The sequence below is a fragment of the Dendrobium catenatum genome, unplaced genomic scaffold, assembly GCF_001605985.2.
Source record: "Dendrobium catenatum unplaced genomic scaffold, ASM160598v2 fragScaff_scaffold_1414, whole genome shotgun sequence".
Taxonomy (NCBI): domain Eukaryota; kingdom Viridiplantae; phylum Streptophyta; class Magnoliopsida; order Asparagales; family Orchidaceae; genus Dendrobium; species Dendrobium catenatum.
The window spans coordinates 760,247-779,217 of record NW_021319876.1 but is presented as its reverse complement, the minus strand read 5'-3'; the positions used below and the strand labels follow the sequence as shown (position 1 = coordinate 779,217).

Genomic DNA, 18,971 nt, shown 5'->3' with positions numbered 1-18,971 from the left:
TAACAAAATTAATATTACTAAATTATAAAAATTATTATTATAATTCTGTAACGAGAGAATTACACTTAGTGTAAAAATATTTAAATACTAATATTTTGAAAATCGCTGGCAGCGCTTGCCAGCCAGCATAAACCTGATAAGCCAAACGGGACGACACCACTCGTCTCCATGTAGCCTATCCTGTAGCCACAGCACGAATTCGTTATCGCTACACAGCCATTTCCATGGGAGTGATGGGCCCCACTCGTCCACAACGAGTTGCTGTTTCATATATTTCCAAATTAACCGATCCCCTTTACCCTTTCTCTTTCTGCATCTCCCGCACTCTCTCTAGACAATCGGAGCTACCGGAGTTGGGAAGGGAAGGCGGACGGGATTTAGAAGGAACCGTCTCCACCGCGCTTTATACTTTCTCCAACGCCGCGTTCCTCGTCGGAGGTTTCTAATATGATTCACTGGCTCGCGGTCTTTTCCGGGAAACCCTAGAGCCTAACTATGTTGCTGGAAACGGAAGCGGATTCGTGTTTGATCCGACGACTGAAACCCTAGTGACGGAGAAGGGGAAGCCGAAGGATCGGAGCTGTGGACGCTTTTGAAGTCCTGCCTGGGTGGAGAAGCAGAGGAGGGGATTTTGATCATCTTGAAGATATTTTGAGGGAAATCGTTTGGAATTGAAGCGTAGGGTCTTGATTCCAAGTGCATTCTTGGTTTTGAAAGCTCGTTATTGTGGACGGATTTGATCTCAAGTTTTGTGGTTTTTGCCCTCGTTAGAGTTCCGTTTGGCTGGAGATGATGAGCAGCAAAAGGGAGGAGGAGAGGAATGAAAAGATTATTAGGGGTCTCTTGAAGCTTCCCCCAAATCGTAGATGCATCAACTGCAATGGCTTGGTAGTATTATGCTTACCAGTTGTTTTGGGATTTATTTGCTTTTGTTATTCCATTTTATTTCATGAAATTTCTGGGAACTAAGTTTTGCTCTTTCTTTTATGGCGATAGGGTCCGCAGTACGTCTGTACGAACTTTTGGACTTTTGTGTGCACAGCTTGCAGCGGGATACAGTTAGTGTTTGCAATCCCTTGTTCAATTTGAAAGAACTGTAGTTTTCTTACTTGAAAATTCATGCTTTGTACAATGATTTTTTGTTTTTCTTTATTACTACTTTTTTGCTTCCAAAATTTAAATTAAACCATTGTTAAGGGCGAATTACTTCTTCTCGTCAGTCCTTCAACGGGGATATCGTCTTTGATAAGGAGCTGATTTTTTATTTAGCTGCTTGAAGCTAGTCTATTTTGCTTGACGTGTGCGACACTGTTTGGGAGATGGGTTTACTACTCTTTTCTCGTGAACATTGTCTTGTTGAATGATGTTGACTGCAAAAACTTTGCCTTGCTAACGTGTTTGAATCGACTTATAACAGCTGCTTGGTTGCTAGTAGGATTTAGTAGAAGTAGGGTATGGTAAAATTTGTAAACTCCGAGTTAGCAAAACTTGGATGCTTTAGATCTCTAAATGTTTGGCACTATGAATGTTAAAATTGGTTAAATCCTAGTAAACCATTTGGAAGTTAATTTCAAAAATTAGGGTTCAAATAAAGAAAAATATAATGCACAATAGGGATAATTTGTGTAAATCTCTTAAAAATTGCTTCTGCTATGATTTGTAATTCGGGGATTTAGCCTAAAATGGGAGGAAAATGAGATTTATGAAGGCATAGGATTTATGTGGCTCAAAAAATTGTTTGGTAAGATTCAACCTATATCCTGGGTAAATCTTGCAACTGAATAACCCATAGGATTTTTTCTAGTATATATTACAGATGTATTTGTCATATTTGGCAAATCTTGAAGATTTTAATGACATTTTTGTTGAATTTATGATTACTATGATTAATAAGTATTGATGACTGGGTTTTAACTGTGCCCAAGCTTGGACGTGTCTAGGTGAAGTATTATTTGATCAAAGTTAGTAAAAGGGCATCTTAGGGTTTTTTTTAGGATGGGCTTATGAAAGGTAGTGACAGAAATGCCATTATTTAATGCTAGTGCTCATATAACGTGTACTATCAACATCATGTATTCTTGTTTTTTCTAGCTTTTTCTCAAGGTATTTTTACACTATACCATACTCTTAGGGTAGTTTCATGATAATTCATTCATCTAAATGCTTGTTATGTCCTACCTATGTTAAGCAACCCAAGCCATTCTATGCCTTGGTAATATCAATAGAAGTTAACTTATAATGAGTAGCATTTAGAGAATAATGCTGACATAAGAGAGAAAATTATATAATTTCGACAAAAAAAAGAATATGAGTATACTCTAACTAATTATAACATAAAGCATCCCTATTAACAAGCCAATTATTATTCATATAAAAACCCACAACCTACCTAATACCATCATAGGATCATTTGATGCATAGATATGGACTTCAACTTTGTCGATCTAGTCGAAAGCAAATGCACCAATCCAAAGCTTTCCTTCTTGCCTTCAATCTCATTTTATCTTCCAAGACAAGTTTAAGTTCTCAAAATGTGCAATCTCAACATTTCAAATTCATTAAGTCAATCTATTTTGTGAAATATTTGATGATTTTAGAGTTATTTTCATGCTTCAATGGCCTTTTAAGCCAAGCCATAGTGATATCATCTTTCTTCCATCATCTTGAGATTTGATTTAGTTGAATTGAATGATCCATATGGAGATCCATAATAAGTAATCAAATATGATAATTAAGTTAATTTTTGTTAAAGATACTCAATTGCATGTAAAATTAAAAAAAAAATAAAAAGATATAAACAGTGACCAAGAAAAAGAAGTGGCTGTAGGAAAAAAGTTGCAGTAAAAGTGATATGTTAATCTTCACAATGAAGGAATACAGGGCCACAAAACATGCTTGAAAGTAGGCCAAAGGAAGAAAACTGAGAGAGACGGATGCCATTATTTTTCTTTCTGAGGTGGAAAAAAAGAAAAGGAAGGATGGGTAGTCAAAAGGATTAATTTCATGTTGGATTCACAATCTGATGTAGAACATACATGCAAGGATGATTTAGATTAAAGAATTTGCACGCTTAATTTTAAGAACCACAATAATTATATCTTTATATTGATTATAGGCGACAAAATAAAACACAAGAGCAGTAAGACAAGCTTAGGCTAAATCACATGCATATGAGTTAAGATCATACAACAGTCAATTTAATCTAACGTTGCATTCATGGTTGGTTTTCGACAATAAATCCTAATGTTAACAGTAAGATTAGTACTATGAAGGATCCATTCCTCACTCAACTCTATAAGATTACTATGTTTTAGCAGAGGAGCATTAACACTATCTTCATGAATCTACTAAGACCACAAGTGAGAAGTAAACTAGGAAGGTAAGAGAATTGGAGGAAGAGTTTACCCAAAGAAATAGAAGATATGAAGCTTCGGTGGCTGTTTGGGTGCTGGAGAGGAAGTGGAAGACAACCAATAACCTTCTTGGTGTTGTGGGCAGCAATCTGAACCTTCAGGACAGCACACGAAGATTCCCCGATCGGCTGAACAGCAGGAAGAGATACATAATTTCTCTGGACAACAACTTTCAAGGATCCAATATTCAGGTTTAGGTTATGGAACCTGTCCAGGGATCTGGACAGTAAGCTAGAGAGGGGATTTCCAGCGATTTCCTCTTGTTGGATGCACAGGAACTTGGAGAATGTAGTGGAAAAGTATGCGGGCAACTATGGAGATGATCTTGGAGTTAATTTCCCTTGCTTAGGTGGCCTATTAACAATTTCAAATTAATTGGAAGGAGGGGGGTTGGCGGGTAAGAGAGGGAGAGAGGTTTGAAGTCTTTCCATATAGGGGAGGTGAGCTTTTAGGAAAGAATTCCTAATTCAATCCCATAGGGGCCGCCGACATTGGTGGGCTAGGAGGGAATTGTGGGGATTTCGGTGGAGGGGTGGTGATGGGATGAAGCCGGTGGGTGGTGGTGGGGGGATTAGGTGGCCGGCAGCTAGGTGAAGAAGGGGAAGAGAAAAATATAATGAAGAAGAACCATGAACCTAGCCGTTTTCAAGGTTGGTGGGTGATTCAAATTTCCCTCTCCTAGGGATCTCTCCAAGCACTCTCAAAATCTCACAAAGAACTCAAGCAATAGCAAATTTTTTTCATTCAATCATTCATTATCCCAAAATACAAGAGTATAAATAGGCCTCATGAAAAGAAAAGAAACAATGACTAAAATGCCCTTCGGGCTACAACACCACATGACCACCCCTAGAGGTAAAATGGGAAAAACAGAAATATTAAATAAGTTAGTACATAAAAAAAAAAAACAAACTCCAGATCGTAACTGCTGATCTCTGATGTCCTCATCACAATCTTTTCCTTGCAAAGTTCGGAATACTTATAATTAGAAATAAGGGTGTATTTAGCCGACAAATCTTATAATGTAGGGTCGTGGGAGGGGCTGTATGCAGCGTTGCCCTTGCATTATGGAGATGCTGTTCCCATCATTCAAACTCATGAACTTAAATCACAGTTACCTAATCATTGATCCTGGTCTTCTGATTAATGCCTAAAATGAAAGTAAAGAATATAGTTGCGATTTTAGTAAGCCAACTAATTGGAAAAGGCATTTGCATAAGGTTCCTTGTGCTTAAGTTTATGTACTATTAAAGTGTTAGTGATACACTCACATATTTGATATGGATCTGTTAGCAATGTGTTAAGTAGGTGTCTTTCCACTTTCGAGAACCTAGGGCACTTCATACTTTCTCCTCGATAAGTATGGTTCCATTATAATCTGGAATTATTCTTGGTCATAAACTTATCATTAACTTTACAAAGAGGCTCTATTTTTTTCACTTTTTTCTGTGATTAAAAAAGAGGCCACCTAATCATTACTCTTAAGCATTTTTTTTGGTGTATAATTATTTACACGACTCAAGAACCATAAGAACTTCATGTTTACTTGACTTCTGCATAATGGGCATTGCTAAAGTATAAATATGTCTCATTAAAAAGTTTTCTGGAGTTGTACTATTATCATCTTTGATTAGTTTTAGTAGTTTTGCTAGTCAATTTCTTGTTTTTTTTTTTTTTTGGATAATTCTGTTTTGTAATGCAGCCGGGAATTTACTCATCGTGTGAAGTCTGTGTCCATGGCTAAATTTACAGCACAAGAAGTGGAGGCTCTTCAAAATGGAGGCAATCAGGTAGTTGACACGTCTAATTGTCATCTCTTTTGCTGTATGTGAATTTGGTTGGTTTACCACTAACGGGATAATTGCTTTGCAGCGGGCCAGAGAGTTGTTCTTGAAGGACTGGGATCTGCAGAATATGAAACTTCCCGATAGCAGGTTGGAAAACACAATCCTATGGCCACAGTAGTGACATTGTGAACTTTGTTTGACCTTCTATTCTTACTATTACAGCTATCCAGACAAAATTAGGGAATTTATAAAAAAAGTTTACGTGGAAAAGAAGTATGCTGGTGTAAGATCTTCTGATAAGCCTCCAAAGGATCCACAGGTGGCCTTTTTTATGTTTTTTTGTCGTTGCATTTTATCAACATAAATATGAACCGTTCATTGAAATATTTTAAACTATTCTTTTTGTTTTTAAATGCGTAAAAACTAATTACTTCTTTTTGTGACTTTTTAAAAATGTTCCTTTTGACCATGCTCCATACAGGGCCTCATGACTCATGAAGAACATAGGAGGGCCAGTTCCTATCATTCCTTCTCTCAGAGTCCGCCTTATGATAATCAGTATGAAGACAGACGGTATGGAAAACCGAGAATCATGCTTACTAGAAAGCCAGGTTCAGATCATGGTCACTATGAAGGGAATATCTCCAGCGTCTTTTACAGTCCTGGCCGAGGTAGAGAACATATGTATGAGGATCAGTTTGCAAATGAGAGTTCTAGCTCAAGAGTTAGTGACTACTCTGTCTCTAGTAATGGTGATCCTTTTAGATCTAGCGACCAGTCACAAGTAAGGATACTACTCTCATTGTTTTTTTTTTTTTTGCATACAAAATTCACATAGATCTTTAGACAAATGTTAAGAAGGAATGATGAAATCCCCCATCTATATTTTTGCATTTGATATTTTTCTTTCAACTTCATGATAGTTCTCTTCAAATCTGTGATTAGCCGAAGTTTTCTGTGGAATATAATGTGTTTGATGACTTCCTTTTCAGAGGTTTGCTTCATTAGGCAGCTTTGTGTCCTTTGATGAGAAGTCACTACATACGAAGTCTGCCAATTTTGGTGCCTTTCCTGATGCGGTCTTTCAGTCCAAGAATGTTTCTATGACCAAGCAGCCTAATAAGTCCACAAATGCATCATCAGAGACATCTACTCCACAGCCTACTGCTATGATTGACCTCTTTAGCCTTCAATTTTCGCAGCAACAGAATATAAAAACTTCTGTGGATCTTTTTGCTGACTTCAATAATCAGCCTTCTTGTAGTTTCCCCTCTGAAAATAAAGCAGCATCAATTCCTAGCTCAGAAAATGATGGTTGGGCTATGTTTGACACAGTTCACCAAGTGGCGCCTGATCATGAAGTAACCAAAGGCCTTCGTTCTATGATTCCTCCATGCCTAGAAAAGTCTACAGAGATAATTGATGCATTCTCATCCAAGCAAGACGCTTCACAATTGCTGTCAGATCAAAATTTCACAGTTCATGGGGAAGTAACATCCACAACTAACCAATGGCATACAGGCTTCACTGAAATCCAAAATGCTGCAAACTCCAGTAGCACACCGGTATCAAATCTTCTTCTAGTTTGATATAAATTTTGTCATTCTTTAAAGTTACTACATTATAATTGCATTTCCGGTGAAGTTGTAGAAACGTGTCTTTTTTATTGAGTGTGAGGCAATATGTCATCAATTTCTATTTCTATTTTTTTAGGTATGGAATGCTTTTGATGATTCATTTCAAAAGAATTCTCTTTCTTTGTATGCTAATTCATCTAGCTTTGGTGGCCAGCATACTGATGTGACATTACCAAAGGTACAATCTAGCTTTTTTTCTGATTGTCAAAGGTTCCTTCTTGTGGGAGATGCTTAATTGTAAAAATTGGTTTGCTTTTTGATTTGTTGCAGGTACTAAATGAGAATAGTTTACAGTTTCCTTTTGTGCTGGATAAAGATCTACCGATTAAGAGTTCATCTGAAAGATTGCCTTCTGTTGGTCTTTCGTGCGAGGTCTGTGATTTGGATACTTCTACTAGTTGATGTTCTAGTTCTCAGCATCTATCATGCATATCTTATTTTTTGTAATTATAGGAATGTGTGGTACAGATTGAACTTCTGATAACTCGCTCCTTAAAATTTTTTATTTGAAGAAAGTTAAAATGCTTTTGCCATGTTTTATAACTTGTTCATGATGGTCTGATACCGATACCAATTTTCATTTAGTGGACCTTGTTGTGTATTTGCAGTTGCCAATTTCAATGGTAAACATGGTTTCATTTATGAGGTTCATTTCTTTATTTTTGATTGTTATAAGTAACATTGAAGTTATATTTAATGGAAATACGTACATGGATATTCATTCCATTTATTTGTTTAATTCAAGAAATCATTAATAATGTTTTACATCGTTTTTTTAATAGTTTAGCATGGTAGGCTAATATAAAAATAAGCTTAGAATTGTAAGTTATATCATATTGGCTTGAAGAAACCATATTCAATTATACATAATGAACGCAAGCTTGGTATTTGTTGCCCCTTCAGGTATGGAAGTTCAATTTGTCCTTGGTCCTTATATTCAAAGAATAATTGCTTCTGACAAAGAGGGGGGGGAGGGGGGGGGGGGGGGTAGGGGTTAAGCTAATGCAGACCCCAACAACCACCCCACCAAGATAATATGTACGGGTAGCCTTAGCGACCTCTTCTTCCATCTCTCTTTCTTGCTATTTATGAAGAATTTAGGATTTGTGAACAATTATTGGGAAGATCTCAGAACTTTTTTTTTATTAAAAAAGAAAAAAACGAGAGATGTGTTGAGAATAAGATAATTCTAGAAGGGATAACTGAATTTTCTTTATCTATTTCATTCTTTGAGATTTAAAATCATCTTTTTATGTAATTATCAACATAATAAAATTGTAAGAACACCCCATGATTAAAATGTGATTGACCTTGTTATTCATGTTGAGAGTAGATTGATGTTCATGCCTGGGGAGCGGTGACAATTAGGTGAAGCCCTTACCTACAACACATGCTGCCAGCCCACAAGTAAGGCAAAACGATCAGTCAGAAATTGAATATTTATTACTTTGTAAACTAAGTTGAAGTGAGGTCAAATGGGTCAAAGTTGATTAATTTTGGTCAAACCAATTAAGCTTATGAGTTGAGACTTTCAAATCAATCGAGTTAAAATCTAGTCAAACAAGATAACCTTCAAGCAAACATACCTTGTGCAGTAGAATATATATATGATCTCAATGTGTATGTATTTTTAATGTGCAGAAGTTCTTTCAAATGTATATGCCTTCATCTTAATTTGGGTATGTCCGTGATACCCAAAAAAATCCTTGCGTTACTTTGCACCTTAGCACTACAGGTACCTCAACTCCTCAAAAGGACTAGAAAAGATTATAGGTAAGATAAAAAGTATTAAAATAGAGAAAAGACCAAAATGATTCATTAACTCTTTATGATGGATCAAAATAGTCCCAATTATATTAAATGATCATTTTGGTCAATCAACTCCTTAAAGAAAAACCAAAATAGTCACACCGTGGTCATGTTTTGAGTTATATAATATTTTTATAAATCAAATATTTTTGAGTTACGATCATGTTTTGAGTTTTGGTTGGTTCTTTGTAGGGGTGTCCAAATGTGTTTTCGGATTGGGTTTGGGTCAAATCTCAAACTAACTCACCTTCAATTGATCCGACTCGAAGCCGACCTGATTAGCCAAAAGGGTTAGAAATTTAGACCCGGAATTGACCAGTCTGGTTATCGGGTTAACGCGACCCGATTCACTAACCCGCAGGTGCGAGATCGCAGCACATGAGCGTCGAGCGTGGGCTACGTGCGGGATTGCATGAGAGCCACTGCGAGTGAGGGCGGGCGAGAGCGCGACTGCGGGAGACGACGGGACTGCGAGGTAGGGCAGGACCATGTGAATGCGCAAATGTGCTGGTGAAATCATGGGTGCCAACAAGGGTGCGAATGCAAGCAGGCGAGGGCGAGGCCGCGATGCCATGTGTGACTACGCGAGTGTGCTAGTCCAAGGCAAGGCACTTGCACGGGGGCGACTGCTGAGGTCAGACAGAGACTCGAGTCAAATCCGGGTTAGCGGTTTGACCACGACCCAACACGATTTTTTAAACGAGCAAATAATTGAAACCTAAATCCTACCCGACCGATTTGTTAAACGGGCCGACCCGAACTAGAATTTATCGAGTCGGGTCAATAATTGAAGGGGTGTCAAAATCGGGATGCGGGTCGGGTTTGGGTCGAACCCGACATTGACCCGCCACTAGTTGACCCGACCCGAACCCGACTCGTTTTTGCAGATGGGTCAGAAATGTCTACCTGGATCTGACCCGTCGGTTTTCCAGGTCGACCCGACCCTAAAATGAAACGCCTTACGTTAGCAACGAGCGAGTGGGAGAAAATGGTTACTTTCGCAATGAGTTCCCTCCCTCCCGTCGACGTCATTGTTATCGTCGTTACTTCCAATCCAACTAAGGAACGACGAGCTATCGTGACTTCCAAGCCGACAAGAAGGAATGTCGTCCAAGAAAGCGAAGAAGTATTCGAATGATTGAAGCCTAGGAGGAACATTGTCGAAGCAGTCGTTGGTTGTTGAGCTGGAATCGTAGGAGAAGAGGAAAGTAAACCCTAGGAGGCTAGGTCGTTGCAGATTGCAGTGTCTCATCCCAGGAGATGACCGGGTTGGACTTGCAGACTCGCGCAGGCGGGATGAATTAGCTGGTTAGGGCTTGCGGGCGGAATCGTCGAATCGGAACGCGGGGATGGACCACTGTATGCCTGTGCAGGTTGATCTGGGTCAACTTCGGGTTAGCGGGTTGACCCGGATCCGACCTATTTTTCAAACATGTTGAATCTTGGAACCCAAACCCGACCTGTTTGCAAAACGAATTAACCCTAACCAAGAATTTTCAGGTCGGGTTTTCGGGCCGTGTCAAATATTGACACCCCTAGTTAGTTCTTTGCCTAGCAATGGAATATAAAGCAATGTATAAATCAAAACATAAGAAAAATTGAATGTAGGAAAAGAAAACAATCTACCCTAGAATGTCCTTAGGCTCTTGTTCTATTTAGCTCTAGTGTGTGCTAGGTTGTGAGAGTGACACCCTATTATTTATTTATTTCATTTTTAATTAATTATTTATTTAATTATATCAAAATGTTGGTCATTAAAAGAGAAGCATAATATTAAGTGTTGCAGAGATGGATGCTCAGGTGGATGAGTGGCTTTACTCTTAGAGATAGAATACGAAACGAGCATATATTCGTTAAAAGGTTGGAGTAGCTCCAGTGGCAGATAAGATTAGAGAGAGTCTCCTTAGATGGTTTGGCCACATAAAACGACGGCCTTCCGATGACTCTGTTAGGAGAGTAGATGTATTAGATTTGGCTTATATTAAAAAAGTTAGAGGTGGACCTAAAAATATTTTAGTTTCAGTTTTTAATGTTTTATAAATTTTATTTGAATTTTAAGAGTTTGGGATTTTATTTTTTATTTTGGTTTTAAATGACATGCTAAATATACAAAGTTCACTCTAAATAAATTTTGTAAATTTTGTTATTTAAAGTGTCTTAGGCATAATAACTATGCACCCCACCTAAAGAAGTAAGGTGACACTTTATAGATGTCTCAAAAAGAAAAAAGTGTCTTTTATAATTTTATAATTTAAAGCTTTTACTTGGGGATTTTGTTGAAAGAAAAATAGTATAAATTTGATATCACTTTAGATTATTCAGTTTATTATTCTTTGTATTTAGAAAAATTTAGCATTGGGATTCTCAGGGAACTTAAACTCAAATCAATGTTAGGGAAACCTTTAAAGGTTTTGAATAAATTTGTTTTGATTTTTTATTTTGATTTGTTTTTTAATTTGATTTGATTTTTTAATTTTGATTTTAAGTTTGATTTATTTTTGATTGATTTGTATTTATATAATTGATTTTTTAATTTGTTTTTTAGGTGTGTAATTTGAGATTTATTAATTTTATGTCTAATTTGATTTTAAGAATGAGTTTTAGCATTGTTTTGAATTAAGTTAGTTCAATGTAGTTTGATAAGACTAGAGAGGGAGTGGAAGGAAAACTTGCATAATGGAGGTCAATCTTAGAGTCTAAAGGTTTTCGTTTGAGTAGATCTAAAGTTGAATACATGAAGTGTAATTTTAATAGTAATAGATCTAGTGGTAATATTGTGATTTTGGGTGACCATGTTGTTAAAAATAGTGCATGTTTTAGCCTTTTAGGTATATTGGGTCTATTATTCAAAGCGATGGTGAAATAGATTGGTATATTATTAGTAGAATTCAAGTTGGATGGTTGAAGTGGAGGAATGCATCGGGCCTGTTGTGTGATAGAAAAGTGCCCCTCAAACTTTACGAAAATTTTTATAAGATGGTGGTGAGACCTCAATGTTTTATGGCACAGAATATTCTCCATTAAAAAAGAAGCATAAAATTAAAGTGTTGTAGAGATGAGGATGCTTAGGTGGATGAGTGGCTTTGCACTTAGAGACAAAAATGCGAAATGAGTATATACGTGAAAAGATTGGATTAGTTCTAGTGGTAGATAAGATTAGAGAGAGCCGCCTTAGATGGTTTGGTTACATAAAGTGTTAGCCTTCCGAGGACTGGTTAGGAGAGTAGATGTATTAAATTCGGCCTATGTTAAGAAAGGTAGAACTAAAAAGACTTGGTTAAAAAGTATTAGAAATGACATTTGTTTATTTGATTTAAATGAGAATTTGACTCTTAATAGGACACAATGGAAAAAAAAATGATTCATGTAGCCGACCCCGCATAGTGGGATAAAGACTTGATGTTGTTGTTGTTGTTCAATGTAGTTTGATACTTTTAATTTGATTTAATTTTAATTTGCATGTTTGATTTAAATTGTTTGGTCTTATATATTATTTTATTTTAGGAATGATTTCAATATGATTAAATTTAATTGAATTGATTTAACAATGAAAATTAATTTAATTTCACTTAAATTAGTTTGGTTTGATTTTAGGAATGATTTTGAGTTGGTTTAATTTTTCTTTCCTTCGAAGTTCAAATTTGATTTAGATTTATTACATGCATTTCAACCATTATTTTTAGGTTTTAAGCAAATTCTCTAAATTTCTAGAGCTTTACTCTATCAAAACTATGCTAGGATGAACAAGTAGAAACAATTCTTAATAATGTATTTACCTTAGTGATTAATTGAAAGAGGACCAAGCATAGTAAACACACCTCTTCAAGAATATGACTGACTGGATCGAGCAAATTCCATATACTTTTGCACATTAAATTGAGGAAGGAATTTCACTTGTGGTCTAAAAATGTTGTCGTCCTATTTGCGATATTTATACTGAATTTCCCTTTCAAACGGGTAGAGCCTGGCAGCATCCTTAATGATGGGTTCTTTCTAGTGATCGGTTGAGGAAATTATTTATTGGGACTTTTTTTTTTTTGCTGCCTTATTTATGGGGCTTACTCCTATGGAAGCCCGAGCCAAGAATATGAAATTCTTAATAATGGTAAAATCTATTGGAACAGCAGAATACACTGATCTGTTCCAATTTGCCTACTAGAAGTATCTTTTTTGGCTGTTTCAAATGTCAGGCATCTTTAAAAAGATTGTGTGCGGCTAAAAGTGTTTTAAATACGGTGATGTGCGGCTAAAAGTGTTTTAAATACGGTGAAGGTCCTAAATGAAATGGTCTACATAATGTGGAGCTCTGACCCTTGTTGCTTAGTAATCGAATTGCAACTGTAAAATCGGTTAATGAACTTCTAATATACTTCTAATATAATCCGTTAATTGGATGGTCTGGTTATTCAAGTTTGTGGATATTGTCTTCTCTTGTTTATATTCCTTTGAAATATTATCAACCTATGAATGTTTGAAAATATATAAATGAACCATATTGATTATGGTCCAAGCAAGACACATTCATAATTACATGCATGAATTTGGCTAACAAGTGGATTCTTTGTTGGCTTTCAGGTGAGTAGCACTCAAGAATGGAAATCAACAAATCCGTTTGATTTATCAAATGAGTTGGATGCTGAAGCTAGCAACATGGTACTTTGTGATGCACCAACTTAAATTTTTGTATGTATGATGATGATGCTGATGTTGAGGAGCTGCCTCTGTTAACATGAAGATATGTTAATAAAAGAAATTTTTTATTATTTTATTTTATTTTATTTTTACATTTTTTTTTATATTAATAAAAGAATGATGTCGCTGGAGGCTCCCTTGGATGAGAACTTAATTAAATAACTTTTCATTAACAAGATGAGTTAGAGTTTGGGTCTAGGCATTCAAATAACATAATAAAATTATCTAGCAGGCCTTCTAGTTTATTTCAGCTGCATTACAGTTCGTTTACATTTATAAGCTGCTATGATTCTTGTCGTTTATGTTCAACAGAGTCTTGTTTTTCTGCCTAGGTTTATCAAAATGTCACCATAGCAGCAAACTATTAATAATTCTGCACAAGCCTGGAGCGCTAGGCTTCACCAATTTCCTTATCTATTTAAACTTGGGAGGTCGGAAAAGGATCAAAATGGTTTACTGGTTTGTAATATCCCAGTGATAGTGATGTGAATCAATTTGGAGTTGCTTGCGGAAATTAAGATGTTAATTAATTAAAGCGTTACCACCACAAAGTTATCATCAATAAAATAAAGGATAAAATAGATTCTAGGTAATCAACTTGCTTAGGCGAAGAGTTACTTTGAGATAACCAAACAATTCAAAACATCTAAAGATAAAAGAAACACTTAAATGCTCATAACAAAATCCCACAATTAATAATGAGAAAATTCACCTCGAGCACCTTCTCACTCATTGGCTTTTAGCGGAGAAGAAGGAACCATACAAGGATGGAGAGCACCACTACGGAGAAGGAGACGAAGGACTTCGTTACCGGAGAGGTAGACAGTGGAGACGAGGGTGGTGGGCCAACGATGATCCAATTGTAGTCGGAAAATTGACGGTTGATGACGTGCGCAAGAATAGGGACAACTCGATCCAAATAATCTCTAATGGTGGCGTCGTGCTCAAATTCCACGTCGAAGAACGGAGATCGTAGGATGTTGAGATTATCGTCGGCGTCGAACACAAGTCCCCATCCAAATTCGGGATCCGTCATTCAACATTGAAGTGGAGATGGGAAGAAGAAAAGAAAGGAGGAGTTGTGCCGAGAGCTAGGAGAGGGATGTGGAGGGAGATCTTGCTTGGAGAAAATCTGAATTTGAATTTCAGATTTTCTTCGATTGGAGGGAGAGATTATTTGCCATTAAAATCTCCCTAAATTAGGCTAGAGAGAGGGGCGGCTATTAGGGGGGAATCAATAGGCTAATTAGTGGAGGCTTAGGTGGCAAGTGGAGAGAGAAAAGGCCAAGGAGGGTGGCCGGCCATGCAAGGAGAAAAAAAGGGGAAATTAATTAATTAGTGGGGCCAAGGGAATTAATTCAAATCTGATTTTTTAATTTCAGATTTTAATTAATTTGGGAAGTTTCCACATGAGGGGAAAAGAAAAGAGGGATTTGAATTTGAATTCAAAATAGATTGGGCCTCACTTAAATCTCTTTCCTATTTGGGGTGAACTATTTTAGGAAAGAATTAAAGAGGGTTTTAATTTTGAAATTCAAAATTCACAGAGAAGGGGGCCGCGGGATTGATCAAGGGGAGGAAGGGCTGGGCTAAGGGAGGCGGTGGACTGGCTGGGGCCGGCGGCGGCAAGGAGGGATGGGATGAGTCGGCGGGTTCTGGGTGGGGAATTGGCTGGATCGGCTGCAGGGAGGGGGGGGGAGACGGAGACGGGCAAAGGGAAAGGGGGAAGGGGGACGGGTGTATGGGGGAGGTGGTGGGGAAAGAAGAAAACAGCAAAAATACAAGTAAAGCCAAGAGCTCACCAAGGTGGGCTGTTGGGTATTTCGGGTGGAACCTCTCCTAGGTCTCCTCTCTTTCTCTCAAGCTCTCAAGCAAGAAGACGAAGGAAAATCTCATAAATTTTATTAATTCAACATTAAGCTCATACAATAGTAGGAGGTTTCTATATAAAGGTCTCAACAAAAGAAAAATAACATGACTCAAATGCCCATAGAGCTACAACAAAGACTAAATATCCATAAGGGCAAAATAGTAAACTAAGACTTGAAATTAAAAGATACATAGAAAATGACATGGAAACATCAGAAATATAAGCTCCTAATCGTAGCCATCGATCTACGATTCCTTCGCCGGTAGACCTGCCTAAAATGTCTGTCGATGACCTCATCAGATAGAATCTTATTTGTCGAATGTTCTTTAAAGCTGAGGTCTAAAGAGTTGCCTATTGTTCTTTTACATGAATAAGCCAAAGATGAAAGAGGCAAATTTTGAGTTCAAATAGAATTTCAGAATTGCTATTCATTGATTTTTCTTTTTCCATCCCATTTTTCCTGACCATGTTTTACTGCTTTTCTTCTGCAGTTCCTTGACATGAGCTCTTTGCAAAGTGCTTTGCCAAACTCTCAGTTGCCAAATGCATTTCTAGATGGTTTATCTCAGCCATGGTTCCAACATAGTTCTGTTTCAACTTTCAGTGCTGCTATACCCCAAGGTAATATTGCAAAGCACTTCTAAAGCATCTTTATTTCCCCTTCTCATGTAATTGGTTTTTTTCCTAATGTTTCAGCAGGAATACCATATGTGGGAGGACAGATTCCGAGCTCGCAGCTGCCGTAAGCATATCCTCTTTTTCTTTATTTTCTCTAATAATTCTTCAAACTTGAAGCATTTTAAATCTGCCATACCATGGCAGGAATATAACTTCGCAAGGCTCTGCTACATCTGGAAATCCCTTCGCATAGAAACTTCTGTGTGAGACTTTCTTATTTAATTTCTTAGCTGCACCGAGATGACTAGAACTTCCACCGGCACCGGTGCCATTTCATTGCCAGTCCATTCCAGTGCTTACTGGTCAGGTTTGAGCAGGCATTTTGGATTCGACGCTTGGTTTGCAATATATTATTTTTGCTAGTTATGATCATTTGGTTATCTTACTTTGGAGCAGACAGGCTGAAGACTGATTTCACTTGAATTCTTATCCTGTGGTAATGAAGGTAATGCATATAACCTACTATTTTGTTTTAGCCAGTCAACTGTAACTGGTACTTATGTGATAAGTCTGCATTTTGCTATCAATTATTTGATTTGTCTATTATATGATTATTCATCTTCATGTGAAACCCAATTTGTGTTTTAATGGTTTCTTGAGTTCATAGCTCTGTTCAGGGTTTTCTATTTTATTTGATTTGTCTATTATATGCTGAATTGCTGATTGAACTTGATGTGAAACCCAATATGTCTACCTGTTTTATTCCTTTGCACTTTTTGAGCATAACTTAGGCTTCGTTTGGGACGGCTTTCTTACTGCTTCTTAAAGAAGCTTTCTAATATAAAAACTTCAATTTTTAAATGAAGATTGATTGAACTTATTTAAATTGAATTATTTCTCCGCTATCTCATGGGAATGATTTGTGAGCAATAAATTGTGAAGTATATGATTAGAATTGGTGACTTAGACTTCGTTTGGGCTAATATTTTTGTTGCTTTTTAAAACATCTTTCTAATACAAAAAATTCACGAATTAGAAAATTGTATACTAAAAAATCGTTTTATGAAACAATACGAAAGCTATCTCAAATGAAGCCTTAGAAGTATCGAGCCATGAGTGCTTTATTACTCTCTATCCTCGCCTCTTATTTCATTAAGTTATCATAATTTATGGTTAACAATGAAGAAAAATTCAGGTGGATTTTGCAAATTTTGAATTACTTAAAAAATTATATCGTAATAGTATTCTACGGCTCACAATAAATTCTTTATTATGTCGAGTCCTAACACGTTATTTTTCATAATTTTGATTGCAATGCATTCATCCACGAGAAATACAATCATTGTTCTTCTCATCGAAGTGTTGAACTGATTTTGCAAATTGGTAGTTGATTTCTTAAGAATATATCTCTAATCCTTCGGAGGGAGTGCTTCGAGGGGTGGACGAATTAAAAATTATTCTTCCCAAAATAATACAAATTCCTCAAAAATCAAGTTGTGCGGCTCGTGTTGTGGCATGATGGTTGAGAGCATTCGTGTCTCTTGGGAGAAACCGGATTCAAATTGATCAACCTTTGTCGTTTATTAAAATTTAATTTGTCTAAAATGTAGATGGTAGAGAAGGTTGAATGGTGCGTGCCTTTGTTTCATAACAACTTATTCCATTAAATTTTGTTCATTTATATTCTATGAATACGTATGAAGACAGATGTGTGGATAAATAACTTTTATGAGCACTTTTAGGTTCAATGGCGTGTGAGCGAAGTAGATAAATTTGAGCTAATCATTACCTTACTCAACTTTTTAGCTTTTCAGCCGCTTCTTTTAAAAAAATATTTATAGAAAATAAATTAAAAATTTTTAGATTTCAAAGATTTAAGTAAAAAATTACTCAAGTTTTTAAAAGTTGGATTTATTTTCGGATTTTATTTAAGAATGAGAATGATGCTTAATTAAATTAGGAATAAAAACTGAATATTAAAAAAAAAAGCGAACTTGTGAAACAGAATGGCGCATTCCATTAAATGCATCAAATTATTTGGCATATTTACAATAAGCCAAACTATTTGACGTATTGCTATAATAATTTTAAATTTTAATTAAGCTAATTGAGATTGAATGAGCCAAATGATTTGGCTAGTTCTTTAGAACTAGTCAAATTATTTGGTTAGTTTTTTTTTTAACACATGATCCCATTACTAGATTAAATTAATTTAAATTAAATAATGTGCAACTATTTATAATATTCTCTTTATTTTCCTTGTGATTTATTAAAATTTTCATATATATAATTATTTTTCTATGTAATTTATGAATGAATTGACTTATGAGCTGATTAAAATTGAAATCCATTAATCAGTCAAACTTTGTTTGTGTAGTGAGAGCAGAGAGAGAGAGAGAGAGAGCATAAGGGAGCAAATATAGTAGATAGTTAAGTGGTATTAATTTATTCAAATTCATTTTTTATTTTATTATTGAATTCAAGCTTAATATAAACGTTACTTTAATGTTAAACTTTTGTTCAGCATTATTATTAATTTTTTTTATTAAATTCTACCATTTATTGAACAATTTGTTACTTATTATTAAACATATGATACATTTCTATTTTCGATTTAGTTTAAATTTTTGGGAAATAATTTTAAATTTGAATAAAATTAAAATAATTTATTAACTATTATTTAAATTCTTTGATAAAATTTATACATAAAGAATTAATAACAAAAACATTTATGCCTCTTGGTACGTCGAGCACATTCCCAACCAACCTTGTCCGGAGCAGCCTTACCGTCCACTCAGTTGGCCGGAATTTTCGCTTGCCGTGGCTCTGCTCGTGACTGGAATGGCGGTGCAGCGGTCATTGGAGAGGGAAGGCGCCGGTTCGCCATGCTCCAGTAATTCTTCGGGAGGAAGTACGCCGAGCGGCACAAGTCCATTCAGCCAGGTCTTAGGTCAGTACGTTTGAACAAATTATTATTTATTTCGACTCTTGATCATCAGATTGCATTTCCTATTGCTTAAGATAGTTAGTGATCGAAGCTCCAAATAGGGATTGCAATTATCACGATCTCGCTAACAGTAAGAATAATCTATAGATTGAACAATGCTAAGAACAACCTGCTAAATGTCTTAGATCGGGAAGGAAT

General features: G+C 36.2%; 1 protein-coding gene across 2 annotated transcripts; it reads left to right on the top strand.

Annotated features, from left to right (window-relative positions):
• Window positions 1-289: 289 nt before the first annotated feature.
• On the top strand, window positions 290-16,542 carry LOC110111424 (probable ADP-ribosylation factor GTPase-activating protein AGD14). Of its 2 annotated transcripts, XM_020843303.2 has the most exons (14): window positions 290-678; window positions 772-888; window positions 997-1,058; window positions 5,116-5,203; window positions 5,286-5,347; window positions 5,423-5,519; window positions 5,682-5,984; window positions 6,193-6,765; window positions 6,914-7,015; window positions 7,108-7,209; window positions 13,222-13,299; window positions 15,700-15,829; window positions 15,905-15,950; window positions 16,031-16,542. In XM_020843303.2, the coding sequence occupies exons 2-14, from the start codon at window positions 790-792 to the stop codon at window positions 16,077-16,079; spliced, it is 1,791 nt and encodes a 596-aa protein (XP_020698962.1). In that variant the 5' UTR covers window positions 290-678; window positions 772-789; the 3' UTR covers window positions 16,080-16,542. The 2 variants fall into 2 exon arrangements, with proteins under 2 accessions (XP_020698962.1, XP_020698963.1); XM_020843304.2 differs by having other exon boundaries at window positions 290-888; window positions 15,908-15,950.
• Window positions 16,543-18,971: the final 2,429 nt, after the last annotated feature.

Bases quoted from the DNA above. Each gene is read 5' to 3' on its own strand.
- LOC110111424 (XM_020843303.2), top strand. From the start codon at position 790: ATGATGAGCAGCAAAAGGGAGGAGGAGAGGAATGAAAAGATTATTAGG. The intron at 1,059-5,115 runs GTTAGTGTTTGC...TTTGTAATGCAG, and splicing joins ACAGCTTGCAGCGGGATACA to CCGGGAATTTACTCATCGTG. The intron at 15,830-15,904 runs GTAATATTGCAA...CTAATGTTTCAG, and splicing joins CAGTGCTGCTATACCCCAAG to CAGGAATACCATATGTGGGA.